This window comes from Camellia sinensis, chromosome 1 (assembly GCF_055761805.1).
Source record: "Camellia sinensis isolate YWXY chromosome 1, ASM5576180v1, whole genome shotgun sequence".
Classification (NCBI taxonomy): Eukaryota; Viridiplantae; Streptophyta; class Magnoliopsida; order Ericales; family Theaceae; genus Camellia; species Camellia sinensis.
This window is the reverse complement of record NC_138961.1, coordinates 154209748-154231863: the sequence shown is the minus strand read 5'-3', so window position 1 is coordinate 154231863 and position 22116 is coordinate 154209748. Positions and strand designations below refer to the sequence as shown.

The 22116-nt window shown below is 42.2% G+C and overlaps 1 protein-coding gene across 1 annotated transcript; it reads right to left on the bottom strand.

The window, feature by feature from the left end:
• Positions 1-15744: 15744 nt before the first annotated feature.
• Positions 15745-16419, bottom strand: LOC145820409 (uncharacterized). Its single transcript, XM_082915943.1, has one exon. The coding sequence runs from the start codon at positions 16417-16419 to the stop codon at positions 15745-15747; it is 675 nt and encodes a 224-aa protein (XP_082772069.1).
• Positions 16420-22116: the final 5697 nt, after the last annotated feature.

Sequence of the window (22116 nt, the reverse complement as noted above, 5' to 3'; positions counted from 1 at the left end):
AATTCAAAGGCATGCACAAATGCCAAAACATGGAGCATGCTACACAAGCTTTCAAAGCATTAAAGAGGTGTCCAAGTCAAACATACAAGCATGTCAAAGGGACTGAAATTACATGACAAATGGTCCCAAATGACTAAATTTGGGCAAGGATGCATGCTACGCATTCACACACTTAAGGCCAACAAGCCAAAAATGCAAAGGGGCTATACAATGCATGCCATGGCCGACCCAAACAACTATGGACAGACCTCTAACATGGAAAAATAAGCACACAAGCTTCACAAAACTAAACCTAAAACATGCTCGAACAACGGTTTACAACCTAAGGCATGTTAAGGCCTAAACATGGCATTACAAGGTAGGTATGCTAAGCATGCATGGTGTACCAAAACCAACAAAAAATAGAGGCATATTATGACATAATAAGCACAAAAAACAACTAAGGCATGGTCAACATGAAGCTTAGCTAGGTGCTCCCTCAAGAGGCCAAAAATGGTCCTTTTCAAGGACAACAAGGAGAGGGTGTGGCCCTCTCCTCCCTAGGACCTCAAGGCACCATCCTCACCTCTAAAATCCCTCAAGATTTCAGTGGTGAGGAGGCCCAAAAACCAAGGTCCCGGAGCTCACTCAAAATAGCACAAAATGGGGCCTCTCAAGGCCTAAGAGGGGTCAAACACCTCCAAACCACAAAACACTCTAAATAAACTATTTAGAGGGCCTAAAAACAAAACTTTTTTGTATTATACACTAAGCACAAAAATAGTTCTAAGATAGGCAAAAATACAATGCAAAAATGGAGAATAAAGCGACAAACTTCTTACCCTTGTAGACTTTCTTCAAAAATGGTGGACCAGCTGGTTCTCCAAGCTCAAAACCACCCAAGAACTTTAAGAACAATCTCTTGGAACCTCAGTAGCCAAGGGAAGGTGTAATACTATGTGTTTGTGTGCAATAGTAAGACACAAATGCACCTAGACACACACAAGAGAGAAAAAGAGAGAGAATGTGTATCAAACCCTAACCCTAAAACCAGAGCTCTCCTCTGTATTTTTTATCTCTAAAATGTCTAACCCTAGAACAAGGAGAAGAGCCCTCCTCTTATAGAAGTCCCTCTTGCAAAGCTTCCTAAACAAGCTTGCTTAAAGGGAAATCCCTCCATACACGTGTATGGAGGGGAACAGAGTGGGTGCCAGCAATCACAGCTGGCACAAAAGATCTACAAAAAGCAGATGCACAGTAGTCGGCTGCTCAAAATTGCCATTTTGACAAAATGGAGTGCCGACCGGCAGCAAATAATGCCGACCGGCAATATACATTGCCGATGGCAACAAAATACCAGCCGGTGGCCCATGGCCATGGCCGGTGATGTATGGGGATGCCTCACAAGGCATTCCCTGCCCCTCCAAGGCAAAACACAAGTGTTTGGTGTAAAACCAGACACTAAACAGTCGAGTTCGGAGATCCTGAGACAAGGCGCGCAAGCCGAGACCTCCGGGAACTCAAGACAAACACAAACATAGATGATCACCGAGTGTTCAAACGGTGACATCCAAGTCTTGAGGATGGTCAAAAATGGGGTGTCTACAGCCATGGGAATCAATTGCGAGTTGTGCCGGTGTTGGTGCGCGGTAACGATAGCTCGGGTCGCGTTACCGACGGTGCCTAGAGCTACGGTGCAAACCGCACACGACGCGTTGAGTGGGCGACGTGTGTGGGTAGCGCTGGCCAACCAAAACAGAAGGCAAAGTCGCAGCAGAGAGAAGCCGACAATGGTTGAGCTCGGCAGTCGAAGGGCAGAAGCGGCTGTAACATCGCTGAGGAGTTGGCGTCGGTGCTGGTTAGTTGAGGAAGGCTTGCAGCCGCCGATGGTGTGCAAGGAGGCGTGGGTCTTCAGTGACGACGACGGTACTCGGAGTGGCTGCAAGCTAGGTTGGTCTTGTGAGCAACCAACGGTAGCTTTTGGTGTAGCAGCTTCGGAGCTTCGTTGGAAAAGAAGGTTTGTTTTGTTGAAGAAGAAAGGAGCTGGGTTGGTGCCTGTGGAAAGAGAGAGACCTGGAACGGCTACGAGCGAAGAAAACGGGTGAGATTTAGGGTTTTACACCTATCCTTAAATAGAAAAAGAGGAGGCATGATGCTAGAATATTCTCAGAATGTACTATTTATATATATACATATATCCATATATGGATGGATTCGTTGGGTTGCCTAACTAGAAAAGGGAATGTGTGGTTTGGGGTAGCCTCTCAAAAACTTTTTTCTCTCTCTCTATAATGGTTTGCTAGGATTTGTTTGGCTTCCATAAAATGGGTTCACATTGCTAGAGAGAGAACATGTTTTGGGTGTGTGAAAAAAATAGCACCTGGAGTGAATTTACAAAAAGCTGAAGGGTTATCGAATCTTCTAGAAGGAAAAAAAGAAGCTCGCTTGGTTTATGGTCTCTCAAACTAATATACTCTCTCTATATATATATATTTATATATATAATGTGATATGGTATATGCTTCCTGGAGAATCTACAAATTTCAATTTGTGTACGTTGAGTGAAGGTATGGTCAAAGTTTGACTATAAAAAAAATGGACCTTATACATGGAAAAATAAAGATGATGATGATGATAAGTGATTTATTTATTTATTTATTTTTTAGATATCAAAAAAAAAAGGTTGATGGGCCCAAATTTATCGTAAGTCCAAGACTGGCGGGCCCAGATTTATCGCCATCAAATGGGCTGAATGGCTCTAAGCCTGGAAAGGGTTCGGATCCACGAACCTAGAGACTTACTCGGGCCCAAACTCGAAAGGGTATTCAGCAAGCCTAGAGATCCGAGGCACTCGGACTCGAAAGGGTTCGAATCCACGAACCTAGAGACTTACTCGGGCCCGGACTCGAAAGGGTATTAAGCAAGTCTAGAGATCCGAGGCACTCGGACTCGAAAGGGTTCGGATCCACGAACCTAGAGGTCCGAAACACTTGGCTTCGAACGAATTCAGACGCAATCTAGAAGTCGCTTCGTTAATGAGTCCCAGAACACTTGTGGGCTCGGAGCTTTCCGGGATCTACGCACCAGAACCATGGGCGTAATGGAGTTCGAACAAAGGACCCGATCCCGAGGACGGTGAGTGGAGACAAATTCACTCTTCGGTTAAACTAGCCTATACCCGGGTCGAGGTGGCACGACCCCGGGGGGTCCATGAGAATCGGCAATATTTTACGGTAGGACATCCTCTGGGACTACCCCTGACCCTTTGGGATGATTGGGGATCATTGGTTTCGTGTGGCTAAGAAGAAGGGTTCGCCGAGGGGTTGATCTCCACTTCGGGGTTCTTCTCATCCTCGGAGAGGTCACCTCCTCGGACAAAGTGGTTAGAGACAATATTTCCCATGTGCCTTGCACATGGGCTCCATCCTACATCATGAGGTGCCTATAAATAGCACCCACCCATAGCTTTACAAGGGATGGATTTTGGAGATTTTTTAACTCTTGGGAAAGAACTAATTTCCCTTCTCCATTATCAACCTTGAGAGTGAAAGTGGGAGATCCATGGGAGAGCCTTGCCATTATTCTGTCTCTAGCCATTTTGCCTTCTTCTTTACCCAATCTCTTATCTCCATCATCTCCTTTGTTTTTGTGTTCCTAAGTTGAGATTATTGAAGAATCTAAGCCTCTCATCATATTCTAGAGAATTCAAAGTTGTTCTTCAAGGATCTTCGAAGATCTTTGAATTTTCCAACTCCTTTCTTGAACCCTCTCCTACAAGGTTACATGCCTACCAGAGAGGATTGGGTAAGAAAAAGAAAGGAAATGGCCGAAGAGCCAAGGCAAAGCAAAGTGGAAAGCATTATGAGCTGGTGCATAAACCCATTCAAGAAACCCTGAACGGCCGCCTTGTCCAGGAGGGGGAAGATTTCCTATTTTGCGATTTTCTTGAGCCATGGCTAAACTCTGAGAAATGGCGTTTGCCCGGCTTTGAGATCTTCTTCGATCTACAACTGCAAGGGGATGAAGTTGCAGAAGAATAGACTACCTTACCAACTGAGGCTGAACGGAGTACAGGGGATGAGTCCAATGGCAGTGAACTTGATATAGGAGCAGTGCTGGCTTGTCTCCTTTCGGATCCTCAAATCAAACCTGAGAGATTAGGGGATGACTTCACTGTTTCCATGATCAGAGATCAATCGGCTGTGGACCCTTCCGGTGGTATTCTGGATGCATCTATCGCACCCTCCCTCGTTTGGCACCTCAAGGAAGGCTTTTTGTCTAGGAGTTTTGAATCAGGTAGTGAACCAGAATCTGATTCCACAGAGTCTGTGGAGGCGGAATTAGATTCCAGTTCATCTGAGTCAGAATCCGGCATTCCTGGGATTGATAACCCAGATGCCGTTGTTTTGTCCAGGTCATCTTTTTCCTTTTCTTTTGAGTCGGTTGTAACCGAGGAATTGGACGAGCTAGAAGCTTTGAATGAGAATGCACTGCTATTTCTGAGTACTTTTCTGTGCCACTTGTGTATTGCATTGATCATAACTTTCAATATTTTGATAAAAACGACGAGGAAGGAATTTCTCTAGTTTTGAAACATTTGATTGATCAAGAGGAGGAGAGGTTTGTAAAACTCCTTGTTGATGAAATCATTGCAATTAATGTGGGTACTGAGAAGGACCCGCGTTTGGTCGAGATCGGGTCCACATTGCCTTCGGAGGAACGCAAGTGCTTAGTCACTTTATTAAAAGATTTCAAAGATATTTTCACGTGGTCCTACGAAGACATGCCTGGAATCGATCCTAAGATTATACAGCACTGGATCCCTCTTGACCCTAAGGCTTGACTCGTTAAGCAGAAGCTTCGGAGAATACGCCCGGATTGGGTTTGAAAATCAAAGAAGTGGTCACCAAGTAGATAGACGTAAGGCTTTTTCTAGTATCTGAGTATCCACTTGGTTGGCCAATATTGTTCCAATGCCGAAGAAAGACAGCAGAATTTGGGTATGTGTGGATTTTAGAGATCTGAACAAAGCCAGTCCGAAGGAGGACTATCCTGTACCGCACATCGACGAGTTGGTGGACTTCACCGCAGGCCATGCATTGCTCTCCTTTATGGATGGATTTTCTGAATACAACCAGATCTTGATGGCACCCGAGCATAGGGAGAAGACTCCCTTCACCACGCCATGGGGAACCTCCTACTATATGGTGATGTCGTTCGGTCTGAAAAATGCTGGGTCTACTTATCAACGGGCTGCAACCACGGTCTTGCATGACATGATCCACAAAAAGGTTGAGGTGTATGTGGATGACAAGATAGTCAAGTCCAAGGAAAGAGAGGGCCAGTACACCGCCTTGAAGAAAATTTTCCAATGGATCAGAGAATATCGGTTGTGGTTGAACCTACAGAAATGCTCTTTTGGTGTCACAGCAGGGAAGATGCTGGGGTTCTTGATTACATAGAGGGGCATTGAGGTTGAAGTGCAATTCATAAGGCCATCCTAGAAATGCCACCACTAAGGACTACAAAGGAGGTGCGAGGCTTTCTAGATAAAGTGCAATTCATAAGACGGTTTATTGCAAAATTAACCTTGACTTGTGAACCACTATTTGGTCCCCTGAAGAAAGTAAAGATATTCCAATGGGAAGACCGATGCCAGATTGCTTTTGAGCAGATCAAGCAGTATCTACAGAACCCACCCGTGTTGTCATCGCCAGAGCCGGGGAAGCCGTTGATTTTGTATCTGTCAGTAACTGATACGACTATAGGCTGCATGTTTGCGTAGGAATCTAAGGATAGAGTGGAGAAAGCCATCTATTACTTGAGCAAGAAAATGTTGGCATATGAGGCCCGTTACACCCCGTTGGAGAAGGCTTTCTTAGCCTTGGTATGGGCTACCAGGAAGTTGAGGCACTACCTATTAGCTCACTCTGTAATTCTGGTTTTGAGATTAGATCCCATCAAATATCTCTTCGAGAAACCAGCGCTTACGGGTAGGCTAGCCCGTTGGTTGCTTCTTCTCTTCGAATTTGATTTGAAGTATATGACTCACAAGTCTGTGAAGGAGAGAGTGGTAGCGAAGTTCCTAGCCGATCACCCAATGGAGGTAGATGAAGCAGTAGAGTATTTGTTCCCAGATGAGGGTATTCTGCAGGTCAAGGAAGAGATTTGGACTACGTACTTTGACAGAGCGTCTAACCAGTATGGTTATGGGATAAGAGTGTTGCTGATAGCACCCGACAATTCCCATATACCTTTAGCTTTCAAACTCCGGTTCAACATATCTAACAACAAAGCAGAATACGAGGCATGCATCGCTGGCTTGGAAGCCGACCTGGAACTAGGGGCAAAATGGTTGGACGTCATTGGGGACTAGAACCTTGTTGTGTCTCAAGCAAAAGGAGACTGGAAGGTTAAGGAAGAAAGGATGAAAATCTGTCACCAAACCCTGAACGTTCTAATTCCCATGTTTGAGAAGTTAACCTTCACGCATGTATTAAGAGAGAACAGCAAGTTCGCTGATGCTTTATCAACTCTATCTTCCATGATAGACATCCCTTTGGGAGTCCGAATGCGTTCGATCATTATTGAACAGAGATGTGTGCCGGCCTACAAGCTAATCGCTGCAATAGAAGAAGTACAAGATCAAAACCCCTGGTATCATGATATCTGGAACTTTTTGGAAAAGAAGGCTTATCCACTAGGGAAAAATGCCAAAGATAAAAGGGTAATACGGCGAATGGCTGCTCAGTTTATCATCTGCAGGGTAAATTGTATAAACGAGGCCATCTGGGAATGCACGAGCTGGGTGTTGATGCAGAAGAGTCGAAGCACTTAATGGAGGCCATCTACGGAGGAGAGTGCGGATCGCACATGAGCGGGGTAATGCTAGCCCGGAAGATTCTCAGGCAGGGTTACTACTGGTCAACCGTGGAGGAGGATTGTATCGGTTTTGTTCGGCGATGCCACAAATGTTAGATTCATGCAACATAACTTCACCATGGCCATTTTCAGTCTGGGGAATTGATGTTATTGGGGCAATTACACCGAAGGGGTCAAATGGGCATGAGTATATCCGGGTGGCAATAGATTATTTTACAAAGTAGGTTGAGGCCCAATCCTATGTAGTGCTGAAAGCATCGCATGTAGCCAAGTTTATCAGGAATAATATCATCTATCATCATGGGGTCCCAAATGAGATCATTTCAGACAATGGATCCCACTTCAAGAAAGAAATGATCGACTTGTTGGAGAAATACAACGTGGCTTTTCATAAGTCATCAACATATCAACCACAAACCAATGGAGCTGTAGAGGCTGCCAACAAGAACATCAAGCACATTCTATAGAAGATGTTGGAAACATACAAGGACTAGCCAGACAAGTTGTCATTTGCTCTCTGGGGTTATAGGACTTCAATTTGAACGTCTACTGGGGCAACTCTGTATTCTCTGGTGTATGGGATGAAAGTTATTTTGCCGATTGAAGTTGAGGTTCCGTCGCTGCAGGTTATGGCTAAGTGCCAGATAGCAGAAGCGGATTGGCAGCAGAGCAGGTTCGAGGAACTAATGTTGTTCGACGAGAAGAGGCTGAAAGCACTGTACCATGTCCAAGGATATGAATGCAGAATTTCCAGGGCTTTCAACAAGAAAGTTAAGTCCAGGAATCAGAAAAAAAGGGGGGATTTGGTGGTCAAAGTCAACCGAACTCCCATCCATGACCCTAGGGGCAAGTTCAGACCTAATTGGACTGGTCCTTACATCATCAAATCTATTTGGTCGGGTGGAGCTGTCATTCTTATGAACCAAGATGGCCTCGAATTCTCTCAACCAATCAACATGGACAAGTTGAAGAAATATTACCCCTGAGAGGCTCGCTAGGCCGAAAATCTAAAAGGGCGACCTAGGCAAAAGTTAGAGCACAAAAAATTTGAAATAAGAAAAACTGAGCTCGCAAGATTGAAAACCCAGAAAGGGCGGCCCTGACAAAAGTTAGAGCGCAAAAGGAGAGTGTTAATACCCGAGTAAACCCGAACCGAACTACGTATGGCTTGATTCTTGTCTTTGGGATACGTAGGCAACTTCATTCTGAAGTCCAGCCACAAACACTTCCAAATCAACTGTGTCCATGAGATTGTTCTGGTCATCTTTGTCTTATTTGCATCCAAGAGTTTGGTTATAGTCTTCACTATGAGAGCTGGTTACAGTGTAGTGCAGTACTATTCAGACAAGGGGCAACCTTCCATTCATTGGATTCAGGGTTGTACATCTCAAGGGTAAATTTCGGGTATGTCCAGTTGTGATCCTTATCGAAAATGGTTTTGAAATGTTTTAATAAAAGTTGATTTTGTTCAAATTAATCTTTTTACAACTTAGACCATTTTTGGACCAAAAGGAAAATTTTTAGTGCCCACAACCTTCAATTTCATTATTTTCAATACAGAGTTTTCTACCTGTTGATACGAATCAAAGTTGTTTTTAATTACATTCAAAAGGAAAACTTGAAAGTTGGATCAAAGCAATAAACTTGGGGTACAGATGAGTCAGGTGTTCCTGCGTCTCCTCCCAGAGCTTGTGGAAGCTTCAGATGCTAAAGTAGGCCTGGTTTGTGCCTCATCTTCGAGCAAAGCTATGCATTCACTAGAAAGGGGGCAGCTGAAATTGGGAGCGGGAGCCAGAAGTTCTCTTGTCCTCCAAGTAATAGGATATCAAGCTAGTTGTGAGCTTCGGATCGAAAATGAAGTCGGGCACTCGACCCCCTCTTCTGGGCAAGTCTAGTCGTGTCTGAACTGACACCTGAACCGTAATGAGAAATAAAGTGTGTCAAGCCAATCAACTGAATGCCAGGTTGTCGAGACATGCTGTAGCGCATCTCGGGCAAATCAAACCAGGGGCAATGCTAAGCAATGTTAGTGGCAGACCTGTTGCACATCCAATGGCACCACCACCCCTCGTTCGGGAAATCAATTAGCTGTTGACGAAAGAAATAGCCTTGTACTAAATATGTAGGGCAAGAGTCCACTACTTTCCGCCTGTCCATGAGCCAAATCTGGAGAGAGATGAAAAATAAGAGAGATTAAAGAATAGAGAGATGTGCGTTGAGAGAAAAAAGTGAGAAAAGGTTTTGAGAGAAAAATCGAGTTTGAGTGCCGAGAGATGTTGTAGCTCGACTTTTTTGCACCCCCTTTCGGAGAGCTCGAATTGGTCCTACAGTTCTGACCCCTATCACGGTTCTGAATCTATTTAACAAGTGCAATGTGAAACTGATAAACACCAAAGAGTCCAATCCGGAAAATCATTTTGGAAAATCGATTTTGAATCAAATAATGCCAAAACTGGGCTGCTTTGCTAGATTACAGAGTCACCACCTAAATATTTTGTTTTTAAAAAATTTAAGAAACCCTGACTCGTGCCAAAGGCCACGTGTCCGTCATCACCAAAGTTACCTCGGCTCGGGAACTTGGGTACAAGAGAGGAAGGTCATGAAATGAGCACCCCTGCTCGCTCGATCAAAAGATCGGCCTCTACTATCATGATGTGTTGTTTTATAAACCTCATGTGTTATCATTCCGGTTATTAGCTAACTTTACTATGTGACACACACAAGTGAGTATCGACTAAAATCACAAGAATTGGAACGAATTTAACTCATGTTTGTTTTCGAAAATGGTTTGAAATTGCTACCCTCAGGTGGGCTAAAACGCGGATTTGCCATGTCACACCCTACACCTGCCCCTAAAGGTGTGGGCATGGCCTAAGCGAGAACGGACATAAAAACTGATGTGCATACCGTACGGGGCCTTATCGGAAGCATAAAATATTAATATAACATAAATACAAGCATACTCCATTGAACTATTTCTAATATGCCAGGATCTCATGCATTACATACATCGTCAAAAGCGGATAAAGTTTAAAACTATATCCTTGGATATCGTGTACAAACACATACATTTACAGTCCTAGCCCGATAATTGGGCATAACAAAAGGAATATGAGAGTTATGTACAACATCCATAGGTAGCTCTCAAAAAGTAGACCCATATCTTAGCAGCTTCCCAAAAATAAATGGCCCGGTGTAGTGCCTGGACATGTAAAGGTTGACAGAAGGGACAGCGTCGAAGTTAGGACTGACCCCCTGACTGATAACCTACAGAAACAGACATAATGGGGAGTGAGCCGGGCTCAATGAGCAGTAATACATAATGAACGACGTCTGACTTGAAACTTAAATACATCAATACATACAAAGATGCAGCATGCACATGGTTTGTCTGATTCTGCGTTTAGTTCATAATGGCCCTAGGCCTAATCCTGTGACATAAGCATGTGGCTATAAGCCCTTGAAACATGATGGCACGAAGCCCTTGAACATATGGCACGAGGCCCTTGTAATACACTTGAAACTTGTGGCACATGGCCCTTGAAAATGCACTTGAAACTTGTGGCACATGGCCCTTGAAAATGCACTTGAAACTTGTGGCACGAGGCCCTTGAAAATGCACTTGAAACTTGTGGCACGAGGCCCTTGAAAATGCACTTGAAACTTACAAATGCTTTTCTTTACATGCTTTGACATTAACATATGCTTGGGATATTAACATAATTGCTTTGCATGCCTTGAAACATTGACATGATTGCATGACATTACATAAGTACTACTACTCACAGTGTTGAGGTGGCGTGTTGCTTCCTTCTGGAATGTGCCCTGCACACAATTAATACATTAGTTTCTTTTTTTATAAAGCATTTCCTGAGTCTTACACCTTGCAGTCTTACACCTTGCATGCATTTACAACCGCTTTAAAATCATCTATAAAATATTCTAAAAAATATCGTAGAAGCAAGCACTCAAAACTGAACAAACATTTATTTTTTCTTGAAAATGAGTCCCCCGCTCGAGCGCCACTTGGGCCGCTCGAGCGGACTGTAAAATGCACAAAACTGCTGAGAGGTGGTTTTTCCCGCTCGAGCGGGCTTTCCGCCGCTCGAGCAGCCCGAGCAGATTCCGAAATTCTGAACCTCCATTCGAGTCCCAACCTGGTATTCACTCCTTTTTTTCATTCAACTCAAGGTTAGATTAATGCAATATTCCCACCTAACATCACTATAACATGGATTCTACCTTGAGTATCATAAATTAAGCAAGATTAGGAACTTCAACAAGCTATCTCCCTCTCTAATTCCATTATTGGATTCAAGTTCTTCATATCCTTGAAACATGACACATGATATATGCATAATTCCATGAAGTGATGATAGAAAACCATAGATTGAAGTATAATTTCATACCACACCCAATCTAGATGCCTAAGCAACCAATTGGGAGAAGCCCTCATTAATCAAGCATGAATTAGACATGAATCAAACATACACATCAATTACAAACTCTAAGTGGCCATAACAAGAAGGATTTGGGCTTACCTTGAATTCAATCCTACACCTCTAACAATTTTGCCAAGCTTTCTTGTTGAATCCCTTCTCCCCCGATTTCTCCTCTTTTTTCCCCCAAAATGGTATTCACGTTTGTTTTTTTTATCAAGGCTCCTAAAGTCTTAGAGATATATATATATATATATATAAGTAAGGCATATAAGACAAAAATGAATCGTTTAATCTTTCCAAAATTAAAATTTCGCGAACATGCTTAATATTACCTAAAAATTATGCTGATTACGGATATATAATCAATTTCAACTAATTAAGCTGTTAAAGCTTCCAATTTCTAATTCAAACGTGTTAATGGTGACAGATAGTTTCCTTGTTGGACAGATAGACATGCATAGACATGGATTTCACTTCCTTAATCATAATTTTTTTCACGGAACTACACAGTAAGCATTTAAAAGTACCAATTGAGGACTAAGAATATAACAGAAATCATGTGCGAGGGTCGGGTTATTACACTCTCCCCCCCTTAAATAAGTTTGGTCCTCCAAACTTGGGTTACCTTAGGGTTGGAACAGGTGTGGGTTTTGATGTTGCATTTCTTCCTCTCTTTCCCATGTTGCATCGATTCTGTAATGTTCTTGCCACTCAACTTTTACCATTGGAATCTCATGAGTTCGTAGTTGTTTTACTTGTCGGTCCATAATACAAATTGGTTTTTCCTCAGAAATCAACTTGTCATTCAATTCAATTTGGTGGTAGTCAATAACATGTGATGGATCCGGGAGGTACCCACGAAGCATAGAGACATGAAACACGTTATGCACTTGACTCATATGGGGTGGAAGGGCAACTCGGTAAGCTACCGAACCCACTTTTTCCAGAATTTGAAAAGGACCGACATACCGGGGTGTCAACTTACCTTTCTTTCCGAATCTTGGGTGCCCTTTCATCGGGGTGACTTTTACGAAAACATAGCTATCCACGTCAAATTCCAAATCTCTCCGTCGGTTATCAGCATAACTTTTCTGCCTACTTTGAGCAGTTTTCAACCTTTCCCGAATAATGTGAACTTTTTCAGTGGTCAGCTGAACAATTTCAGGCCCTAATAAGGATCTATCTCCAACTTCAGCCCAGCACACGGGAGAACGGCATGGTCTTCCATACAAAGCTTCATAAGGTGCCATGTCTATGCTCGAATGGTAACTATTATTATATGCAAATTCTATCAACGGTAGATGGGTTTCCCAACTGTCTTGAAAATCTAATACACACATTCGAAGCATATCCTCAAGAGTCTGTATCGTCCTCTCGGATTGACCGTCGGTCTGAGGGTGGAAAGCCGTGCTGAACTTTAATTCTGTACCCATTGCTTCCTGTAAACTTTACCAGAATCTAGAAACAAACTTAGGATCTCTGTCTGACACAATTGAGACTGGAACACCATGAAGCCTCACAATTTCATTTACATAAATCTCTGCTAATTTATCTGGATTATACTGAGTTTTTACTGGCAGAAAGTGGGCGGACTTAGTTAATCGATCCACAATGACCCAAATTGAATTCATACCTCGAGGAGTCCGTGGCAACCCCATAACAAAATCCATGGTCAAATGTTCCCATTTCCATTCTGGGATGGGAAGAGGTTGCAATAATCCGGCAGGTCTTTCATGTTCCGCTTTTACTTGTTGACATTGCAAACACTTAGAAACAAACTCCGCAATCTCCTTCTTCATACTTGGCCACCAGAAATTCTGCTTTAAATCTCGGTACATTTTAGTACTCCCTGGATGCATTGAGAACCTTGAGGTATGCGCGTCTTCCATCAGTTTTTGTTTAAGACTCATCACATTGGGAACACATAGTCGGTTTTGAAATTTGAGCACTGACTCTACCACACCGAATCCCAGTTTTGGTTTTGTTTCGAACTCATCATGTATCTTCCTCAAAGTTTCATCTTCCATTTGGTGCACTTTAATCTCTTCAAGTAAGGTTGGTTGTGCTGCTATCGCTGTTATTAGGGCTTTTTGACCATGTAACACAAGGTTCAATTCCACCTTATCCGATTCAATTGCCAAGTCCTTTTGTCCTGTAACCATACTTGCCATATCTGCCAAAATCCCCATATTTTTCCGACTGAGCGCATCTGCAACTATGTTGGCTTTACCAAGACGATAATGAATCTGCAGGTCATAATCTTTCAAAAGTTCCAACCACCGTCGTTGTCGCATATTTAATTCTTTCTGAGTAAAAAGGTACTTCAGACTTTTATGATCAGTGTATACCTCACAGGTGCTACCATACAAATAATGTCTCCATATCTTTAAAGCAAAGACTACTGCTGCTAGCTCCAGATCATGCGTGGGGTAATTCTTCTCATGGAGTTTCAGCTATCTAGATGCATAAGCGATGACTCTTCCATTTTGCATAAGTACGCAACCAAGCCCTTTGTGCGAAGCGTCACTGTAGATTACAAATCCTTCTGTACTGGATGGTAAGGCCAAAACTGGTGCTGTTGTCAACCTTGTCTTCAATTCCTGGAAAGCAGATTCTCGTTCCTCTGACCATTCGAATGCAACTCCCTTTCGTATTAGTTGTGTAAGTGGCACAGTAATTTTAGAAAAATCTTGAACAAATCTCCTATAATAACCAGCTAGCCCCATAAAACTACGCACCTCAGTCACATCAGTAGGAGTTGGCCAATTTACGATTGCCTCAATCTTGTGTGGATCAACAGAAACTCCTTCCTTTGTGATGATATGCCCCAGAAATGCCACCTCTAGTAGCCAGAATTCACATTTCTTCAGCTTTGCGTACAATTTCTTTTCCCGGAGGGTTTGAAGGATCAAACGGAGGTGATTCTCGTGAGCATCTGCATTCTTCGAATAGATGAGAATATCGTCAATAAAGACCACCACAAATTCATCCAAATAGGGCTTGAAAACACGGTTCATCAAATCCATGAAAGCTGCTGGCACGTTAGTAACTTCGAATGGCATAACCAAAAATTCATAATGACCGTACCGGGTTCGAAAAGCTGTCTTCTCAACATCCTCAGCCTTGACCTTTAATTGATGGTACCCAGACCGTAGATAAATCATGGAAAAGACTTGTGCCCCCTGCAGCTGGTCAAATAGGTCATCAATCCTTGGTAATGGATACTTATTCTTGATTGTGACTTTATTAAGTTCCCTATAGTCAATACAAAGCTGGAGTGTTCCATCCTTCTTCTTTACAAATAGAACTGGTGCACCCCACGGAGACACACTCGGACGGACGAATCCCTTGTCCAATAAATCTTGCAACTGCATTTTCAATTCCTTCATCTCAACTGGCGACATTCTATACGGAGTCTTCGAAATGGGTTGAGTTCCCGGTGCTACTTTAATGGTAAACTCAATTTCACGGTCTATCAACTGCCCTGGTAATTCTTCAGGAAAGACGTCCGGAAATTCACACACAATGGGGATCATGTCAACAGTTCCATTCACTACTTGCCCCTCCAAAACACTGCATAAATACCCCTGACACCCTTTTTGAATTAATTTACATGCCTTTGCTGCCGAGATCAAATAAGGTGGAGAAATTACGCCATACCCCTATAAGGTAGACTCTAATTGTCCCGGAGGATGGAAACTGACTCGTTTAGTTAGACAATCTATAGTTGCACCATATTCACCCAACCAATCCATTCCCAAAATAATATCAAAATAAGTCATATCGAGAGGTAACAGATTGGCATATACCCGGACATCCCCAAGCTCGAGTCCGCAACCACAATAAACAGAAGTACAAAGCACAGAATCTCCCATAGGTGAGGATACACATAACACATAAGACAGTGTTTCTTCGGTTTTATCTAAGTTTTGTGCAAATAATTTTGACACAAAGGAATGAGTAGAGCCAGAGTCAAATAAAATAGAAGCAGAATGACCGTGAACCATAAATGTACCTGACACCACTTTTGTTGCATTCTGCACATCTCCTGGAACCAATGCAAACACTCTGCCTTGTCTCGCTATGTCTTTATTGTTGTTAGATTTGACCGGTGCCTTGGTGTTAGTAGTTGGTGTAGACCCTGCTGAGCTAGTAGCAGCCCTGTTACCATTTCATTGATTCCTCTGAGGGCAATCCTTTATCAAATGACCCGTTTTGCCGCACTGATAACAAGTTCCAGACTTCCATTGACATATCCCATGGTACCTCTTTCCACATTCCGAACAAATAGGAATCGTACCCTGATTAGGGGAAAAAGTATTTGAAGTCCCTGAGTTTTGTTTCTTGTTTGGTGGAGTAGCCGCTCCCTTTGACCATTGATTATTTTGCCTCTTTCCTTTCCATTCAGCAATTCGGTTCTGAGCAGCAAGGTTTTCCTTAGCTATACAGCCCTCTCCAGCACATCTACATAGGTAGGCAACTTTAACATATTGACTCGATCCAAGATGGCACCCCATAAGCCCCCTTCAAATTTTTGTGCCTTTTTATAGTCCGTGTCCACCATATGCGGTGCAAATCGGGCTAACTCTGCAAATTGGGCCTCATACTCAGCAACAGTCTTGTTCCCTTGTCTGAGAGTTTCGAATTTAGTCACCTTTTTGTCCCGCATGCTTTGAGGGAAATATTTATCATAAAACAAACCCAAAAATCTGTCCCATGTTAACTCTGGATGGATTGTTCTCGTAAGCATCCACCACCTCCGCGCCTCGTCCTCAAGAGTGAAGGCAGCTAGTTGTACCTTTTGAGCTTCGGTGCAGGCAAAGACTTCAAATAACTTCTCTATGCCCCATACCCAGGCCTCAGCTTTCATCGGTTCTATTCCTCCTTTGAAGGTTGGCGGTTTCATCTTTTTAAACTCCTTAGTGAGGGTGATAGTTCGGTCTTCAACATGAAAATCTTGCACTACAGGTGGTGGTACTGGTGGTGGTGGCGGCTGTTGGTGAGGCTGTCGTTGTTGTTGCCGTAGGTTCTCTGCCATTTCCATAAGCATCATTTCCATCCTATCCAGTCGTGCTGAGGTGGCATCTTCCACATCTTTGGTCCTTGTTCTCACCATGATCTACACAACAATTAATTAAATACTATTGACATAATGCGACATGGTTAGTATTATCAGAGTACACTTAATGTTGCCATCGAACTTGTCTCACATTTTTAGGATGTCATACATGAGGCCTAACCCTTTCTAGACACCCTACAGCTCAATGAATTCGTGTGTGAGATAGCAACTCGTGCTCTGATACCACTGTCACACCCTACACTTGCCCCTAAAGGTGTGGGCATGGCCTAAGCGAGAACGGACATAAAAACTGATGTACATACCGTACGGGGCCTTATCGGAAGCATAAAATATTAATATAACATAAATACAAGCATACTCCATTAAGCTATTTCTAATATGCCAGGATCTCATGCATTACATACATCGTCAAAAGCGGATAAAGTTTAAAACTATATCCTTGGATATCGTGTACAAACACATACATTTACAGTCCTAGCCCGATAATTAGGCATAACAAAAGGAATATGAGAGTTATGTACAACGTCCATAGGTAGCTCTCAAAAAGTAGACCCATATCTTAGCAGCTTCCCAAAAATAAATGGCCTGGTGTAGTGCTTGGACATGTAAAGGTTGACAGAAGGGACATCGTCGAAGTTAGGATTGACCCCCTGACTGATAACCTACAGAAACAGACATAATGGGGAGTGAGCCGGGCTCAATGAGCAGTAATACATAATGAACGACGTCTGACTTGAAACTTAAATACTTCAATACATAGAAAGATGCAGCATGCACATGGTTTGTCTGATTTTGCGTTTAGTTCATAATGGCCCTAGGCCTAATCCCGTGACATAAGCATGTGGCTATAAGCCCTTGAAACATGATGGCACGAAGCCTTTGAACATATGGCACGAGGCCCTTGTAATACACTTGAAACTTGTGGCACATGGCCCTTGAAAATGCACTTGAAACTTGTGGCACGAGGCCCTTGAAAATGCACTTGAAACTTATAAATGCTTTTCTTTACATGCTTTGACATTAACATATGCTTAGGACATTAACATAATTGCTTTGCATGCCTTGAAACATTGACATGATTGCATGACATTACATAAGTACTACTACTCACAGTGTTGAGGTGGCGTGTTGCTTCCTTCTGGAATGTGCCCTGCACACAATTAATACATTAGTTTCTTTTTTTATAAAGCATTTCCTGAGTCTTACACCTTGCATGCATTTACAACCGCTTTAAAATCATCTATAAAATATTCTAAAAAATATCGTAGAAGCAAGCACTCAAAATTGAACAAACATTTATTTTTTCTTGAAAATGAGTCCCCCGCTCGAGCGCCACTTTGGCCGCTCGAGCGAACTGTAAAATGCACAAAACTGCTGAGAGGTGGTTTTTCCCGCTCGAGTGGGCTTTCTGCCGCTCGAGCGGACCGAGCAGATTCCGTAATTCTGAACCTCCATTCGAGTCCCAACCTGGTATTCACTCCTTTTTTTCATGCAACTCAAGGTTAGATTAATGCAATATTCCCACCTAACATCACTATAACATGGATTCTACCTTGAGTATCATAAATTAAGCAAGATTAGGAGCTTCAACAAGCCATCTCCCTCTCTAATTCCATTCTTGGATTCAAGTTCTTCATATCCTTGAAACATAACACATGATATATGCATAATTCCATGAAGTGATGATAGAAAACCATAGATTGAAGTATAATTTCATACCACACCCAATCTAGATGCCTAAGCAACCAATTGGGAGAAACCCTCATTAATCAAGCATGAATTAGACATGAATCAAACATACACATCAATTACAAACTCTAAGTGGCCATAACAAGAAGGATTTGGGCTTACCTTGAATTGAATCCTACACCTCTAACAATTTTGCCAAGCTTTCTTGTTGAATCCCTTCTCCCCCGATTTCTCCTCTTTTTTCCCCCAAAATGGTATTCACGTTTGTTTTTGATCAAGGCTCCTAAAGTCTTAGAGATATATATATATATATATATAAGTAAGGCATATAAGACAAAAATGAATCGTTTAATCTTTCCAAAATTAAAATTTCGCGAACATGCTTAATATTACCTAAACATTATGCTGATTACAGATATATAATCAATTTTAGCTAATTAAGCTGTTAAAGCTTGCAATTTCTAATTCAAACGTGTTAATGGTGGCAGATAGTTTCCTTGTGGGACAGATAGACATGCATAGACATGGATTTCACTTCCTTAATCATAATTTTTTTCACGGAACTACACAGTAAGCATTTAAAAGTACCTGTTGAGGACTTAGAATATAACAGAAATCATGTGCGAGGGTCGGGTTATTACATGCCATCAAACATGATGGGCTTAAAACATGATTTGTCGCTTCGCAAAGTGGGCTTAAAACTCACACTCATTGAATTGTTCCAATTCAAACAATCAAGCCTTCATCCACATGCATTCATGCATTTTAATAAGTAAGCACATAGCGTCATGGCAAGCATGTGAAACATGGCAGCACTCACACTTATGCAAGTATGCTAAAGCGTAAAAACTTACCGAGTACTCCAAGCCAAAACAAAAAGTAGTTAGAAACAATGCATGATCCTAACTATACAAGATGCCTAATGCAACACATGCAATATGAAATTAATAGGCTCGGCTACTAATATGGCATATGATACAATTTGATAGCATGTTTTGAAACACGTACTCAAATAAGTATTGAAATTACGATGAAGTTTGAATGATGCGCTGAGCCTCGGCGCATGCAAGAAAAATGAATGATGTAAACATGCAAGCATAAGGTGTGCCAATTGAAATATGATCCCTAAAATAACCATCGTAAGCGATTAAATAAAAGGGAGAAAGACGTGGGGTTGGAAGACATGTACACAAGCAAGCACACTTATTACAACATTGCGCCGTTGCGAGGGAGGATCCGAATGAATAAGCTAAGCTAGCTACGGTAATTAAGCTAATTATTACAAACCAAAACTAATTAACTATTATAGCCAATTATTACAACACAATTGAAATAAATTAACTAACTATTCTAAGCTAGCTAAAATATTACAAAACGAATTAAACTAATTAATTACAACACTTGTATAACATATTCTAAGCTAACAAAAATGATTAAATGGCCTAGAGGGTGAGGGATGCATGCATGCTCGGTAGCTCCACCCGAAAATGCCCTTGCCTTGCTATCGGATGCCTCTGTTTGCACTCGTTTGATCTCTGAAAATTGTACCAACTTCCAGATTGCCTCTTCTTCAACACAAGAACATATTCGTGCAAAAATTCACTGGTGGCCGGTCGGCTACAAAAGTGGCTATTGGCCACCTTAAGTGGCCGATCGGCTACTTCAAGTGGCTGGTCGGCCACCCCCTTTTCTGGACTTCTACTTTTGCTGCAACAGAGAGCAAATAGAGGCAAAGCAATACATTTTCAAGAAATGTGTGTACTGCTACCCTCCTTATCATCTCTCAAGCTCAAAGGAGTGTAGTTCTTGGCTCTCAAGCCACCAACCCAGCATTTTCAATGCATGATGGCCAGAGAACCAAGCTTGTAGAAGGTCAATGAATGCACAAACAAGACCAAAATAACCACCACCCTATCATGCATAATCAAGGGTGACGGTGACCAACAAAAGTGGCATGTTTTATCACTTTGAGTATGAAATGTCCCATATTTCTTGTGTTCGGATTAACGTTCGATCCGAACACATGCAATGCAACACAAAGATGCTTATCTTGCCTCTTTTACTTTGTTCATTTTGTTTACACATTTTAGATTACCAATCCATTCTTTAGTAGATTAGTCCAAAAGGTGACTGTCCTATAATTGAAAGTGAACTTAAACCACAAGTACCTTGAGTATGAAAGAGACCTCATGCTATTGGTAATGAACTCCCGAAGGAATTAAACCGTTAGGCACGAGAGTCTCAATTCCACACTCAAGCCAACAAGGGGTTCAAAGCTACTTTCAAAACAAATGAAAGAGTGAAGGATGGAGGAAGATTGCTGAGATTTCAGTATTGAAATAGAATGCAAAATGACACTAAATCATGTAAGCAACTCATGCAAGTGGTGTCCAAGGCCTTGCATCACCAAACTAGTGAAGCCATTACTCTATAGGCATGCAATACAATGCTCAAAAAGTGAAAACACCTCAAAATAGTCTTAAAATAGCCTAAAAGAAGTCCTAGAACATGTTTGAAGTAAGCCAAAAATAACTAGAATAAGAGGCCAAAACATAGCACAAACAAGACTATCAAGCACCATTGCACTACAAGCATACAAAGCCAATCTCAAAGGACCAAACCAGCCCAAAACAGAGCTAAATCATGCCAAATTAGAGGCAAAAACATGCTTAAGTTAAGCTAAGTTAGGCTACAACAACATGCTACCATGTGATGCTAACTAGGCATGCAAGTGAGATACAAGGAAGGGAGGCTAACCCCTCCATTTTTGGACTTCAAAACATGCTTTCCACCACTAAATTAACTATGAATTTCAATGGTTTAAAGGCCCAAAATTTTTGATTCTAATATACTAAAAGATAGTGCAAAAAGCTTCACATTTAGGCAACAAGAAGGGTAGACAACCCCTTAGCACAAAATGGCTTCAAACCAACATGTTAAGGCTCAAAAATCAGAACATTTTGCAGTTAAAACTAGGCCCAAAACAGTATAAAAAGATTGCCAAGCAAGTGATTGAAACTAAACCTACAAAGTAAGTAATATACCTCTCGAAGCTCAACACAAAACAAGCACTTTTTAGGCTCAAACAACCTTTCAATAGCTCAAATTAGGCTCCAAGGGACCTCAGGTCCAAGGTGGTCTAATTTGGTTAAGACTTGATGTGCAAATGGGTAGAGAATTCTAACTATAAGGCACAAAACAAGAAGAGAGAGAGGGAGAAATTTGATCTAAATTTTCTAACCCCTCCAAATGGGGGAGAGACCTCCCTATATATATAGAAAATCAAGCTTAGAGCTTGTATTCATCCCTTCACACACGCGTATGGAAATGGCCGTCAGTGAGCAACAGCTGGCACAACTGGCAAACAAATATCTGAAAAAATTAACAAATGGTCATCGGCCACTCTAAGTAGCCGACAGCCACTTTAACTAGCTGACTTACCACTTCAAGTGGTTGACAAGAGGAAAAAGTGGCTGAGAAGTACCTTCCCCCTTCCAGGCAAGAGGTAACAAGGTTTGGCCCCAAAACAAGCACAAAACAAAGTGGGTTTAGAGGCTCAAAGGCAAGGCGTTCCGCTGAGAACTTCGAGCACTCAAAACAAGCACAAACAAGCACAATCATCGAGTGCACAAATAATGATGCCCAAGTCTTGAGGTCGGCTAAAAATGGGGTGTCTACAAATGTGAGAAACACATACGAGAGGGGTGGGAAACATTACCTACAAGAGTAATGGACTCCCCGCCAATTTGGTTGTCTCTCGCTGATGGGAAACATCCAAGCCTATCAAAGTCTCGGCTAGTGTCAAGCCTATAAAGCTCTTGCCCTCTTTCAAGCGTTGGGCTACTTCGATCAAGTGAACACTAGACCCTCCGAAACCATGGGCAAGAAGAAAATGAGCCAGCATACACAAGCAAAGGGCATGTTGCCGAAAACCTTGTCAGAGACGGTCGCCACGGTTGCCGGCATCAGAAAATCGGTGAATGAGACTGGGCATGTCTAGTTCCCCGTTATGAATGAAAGATCAGGCATCGTGTAAAGATAACC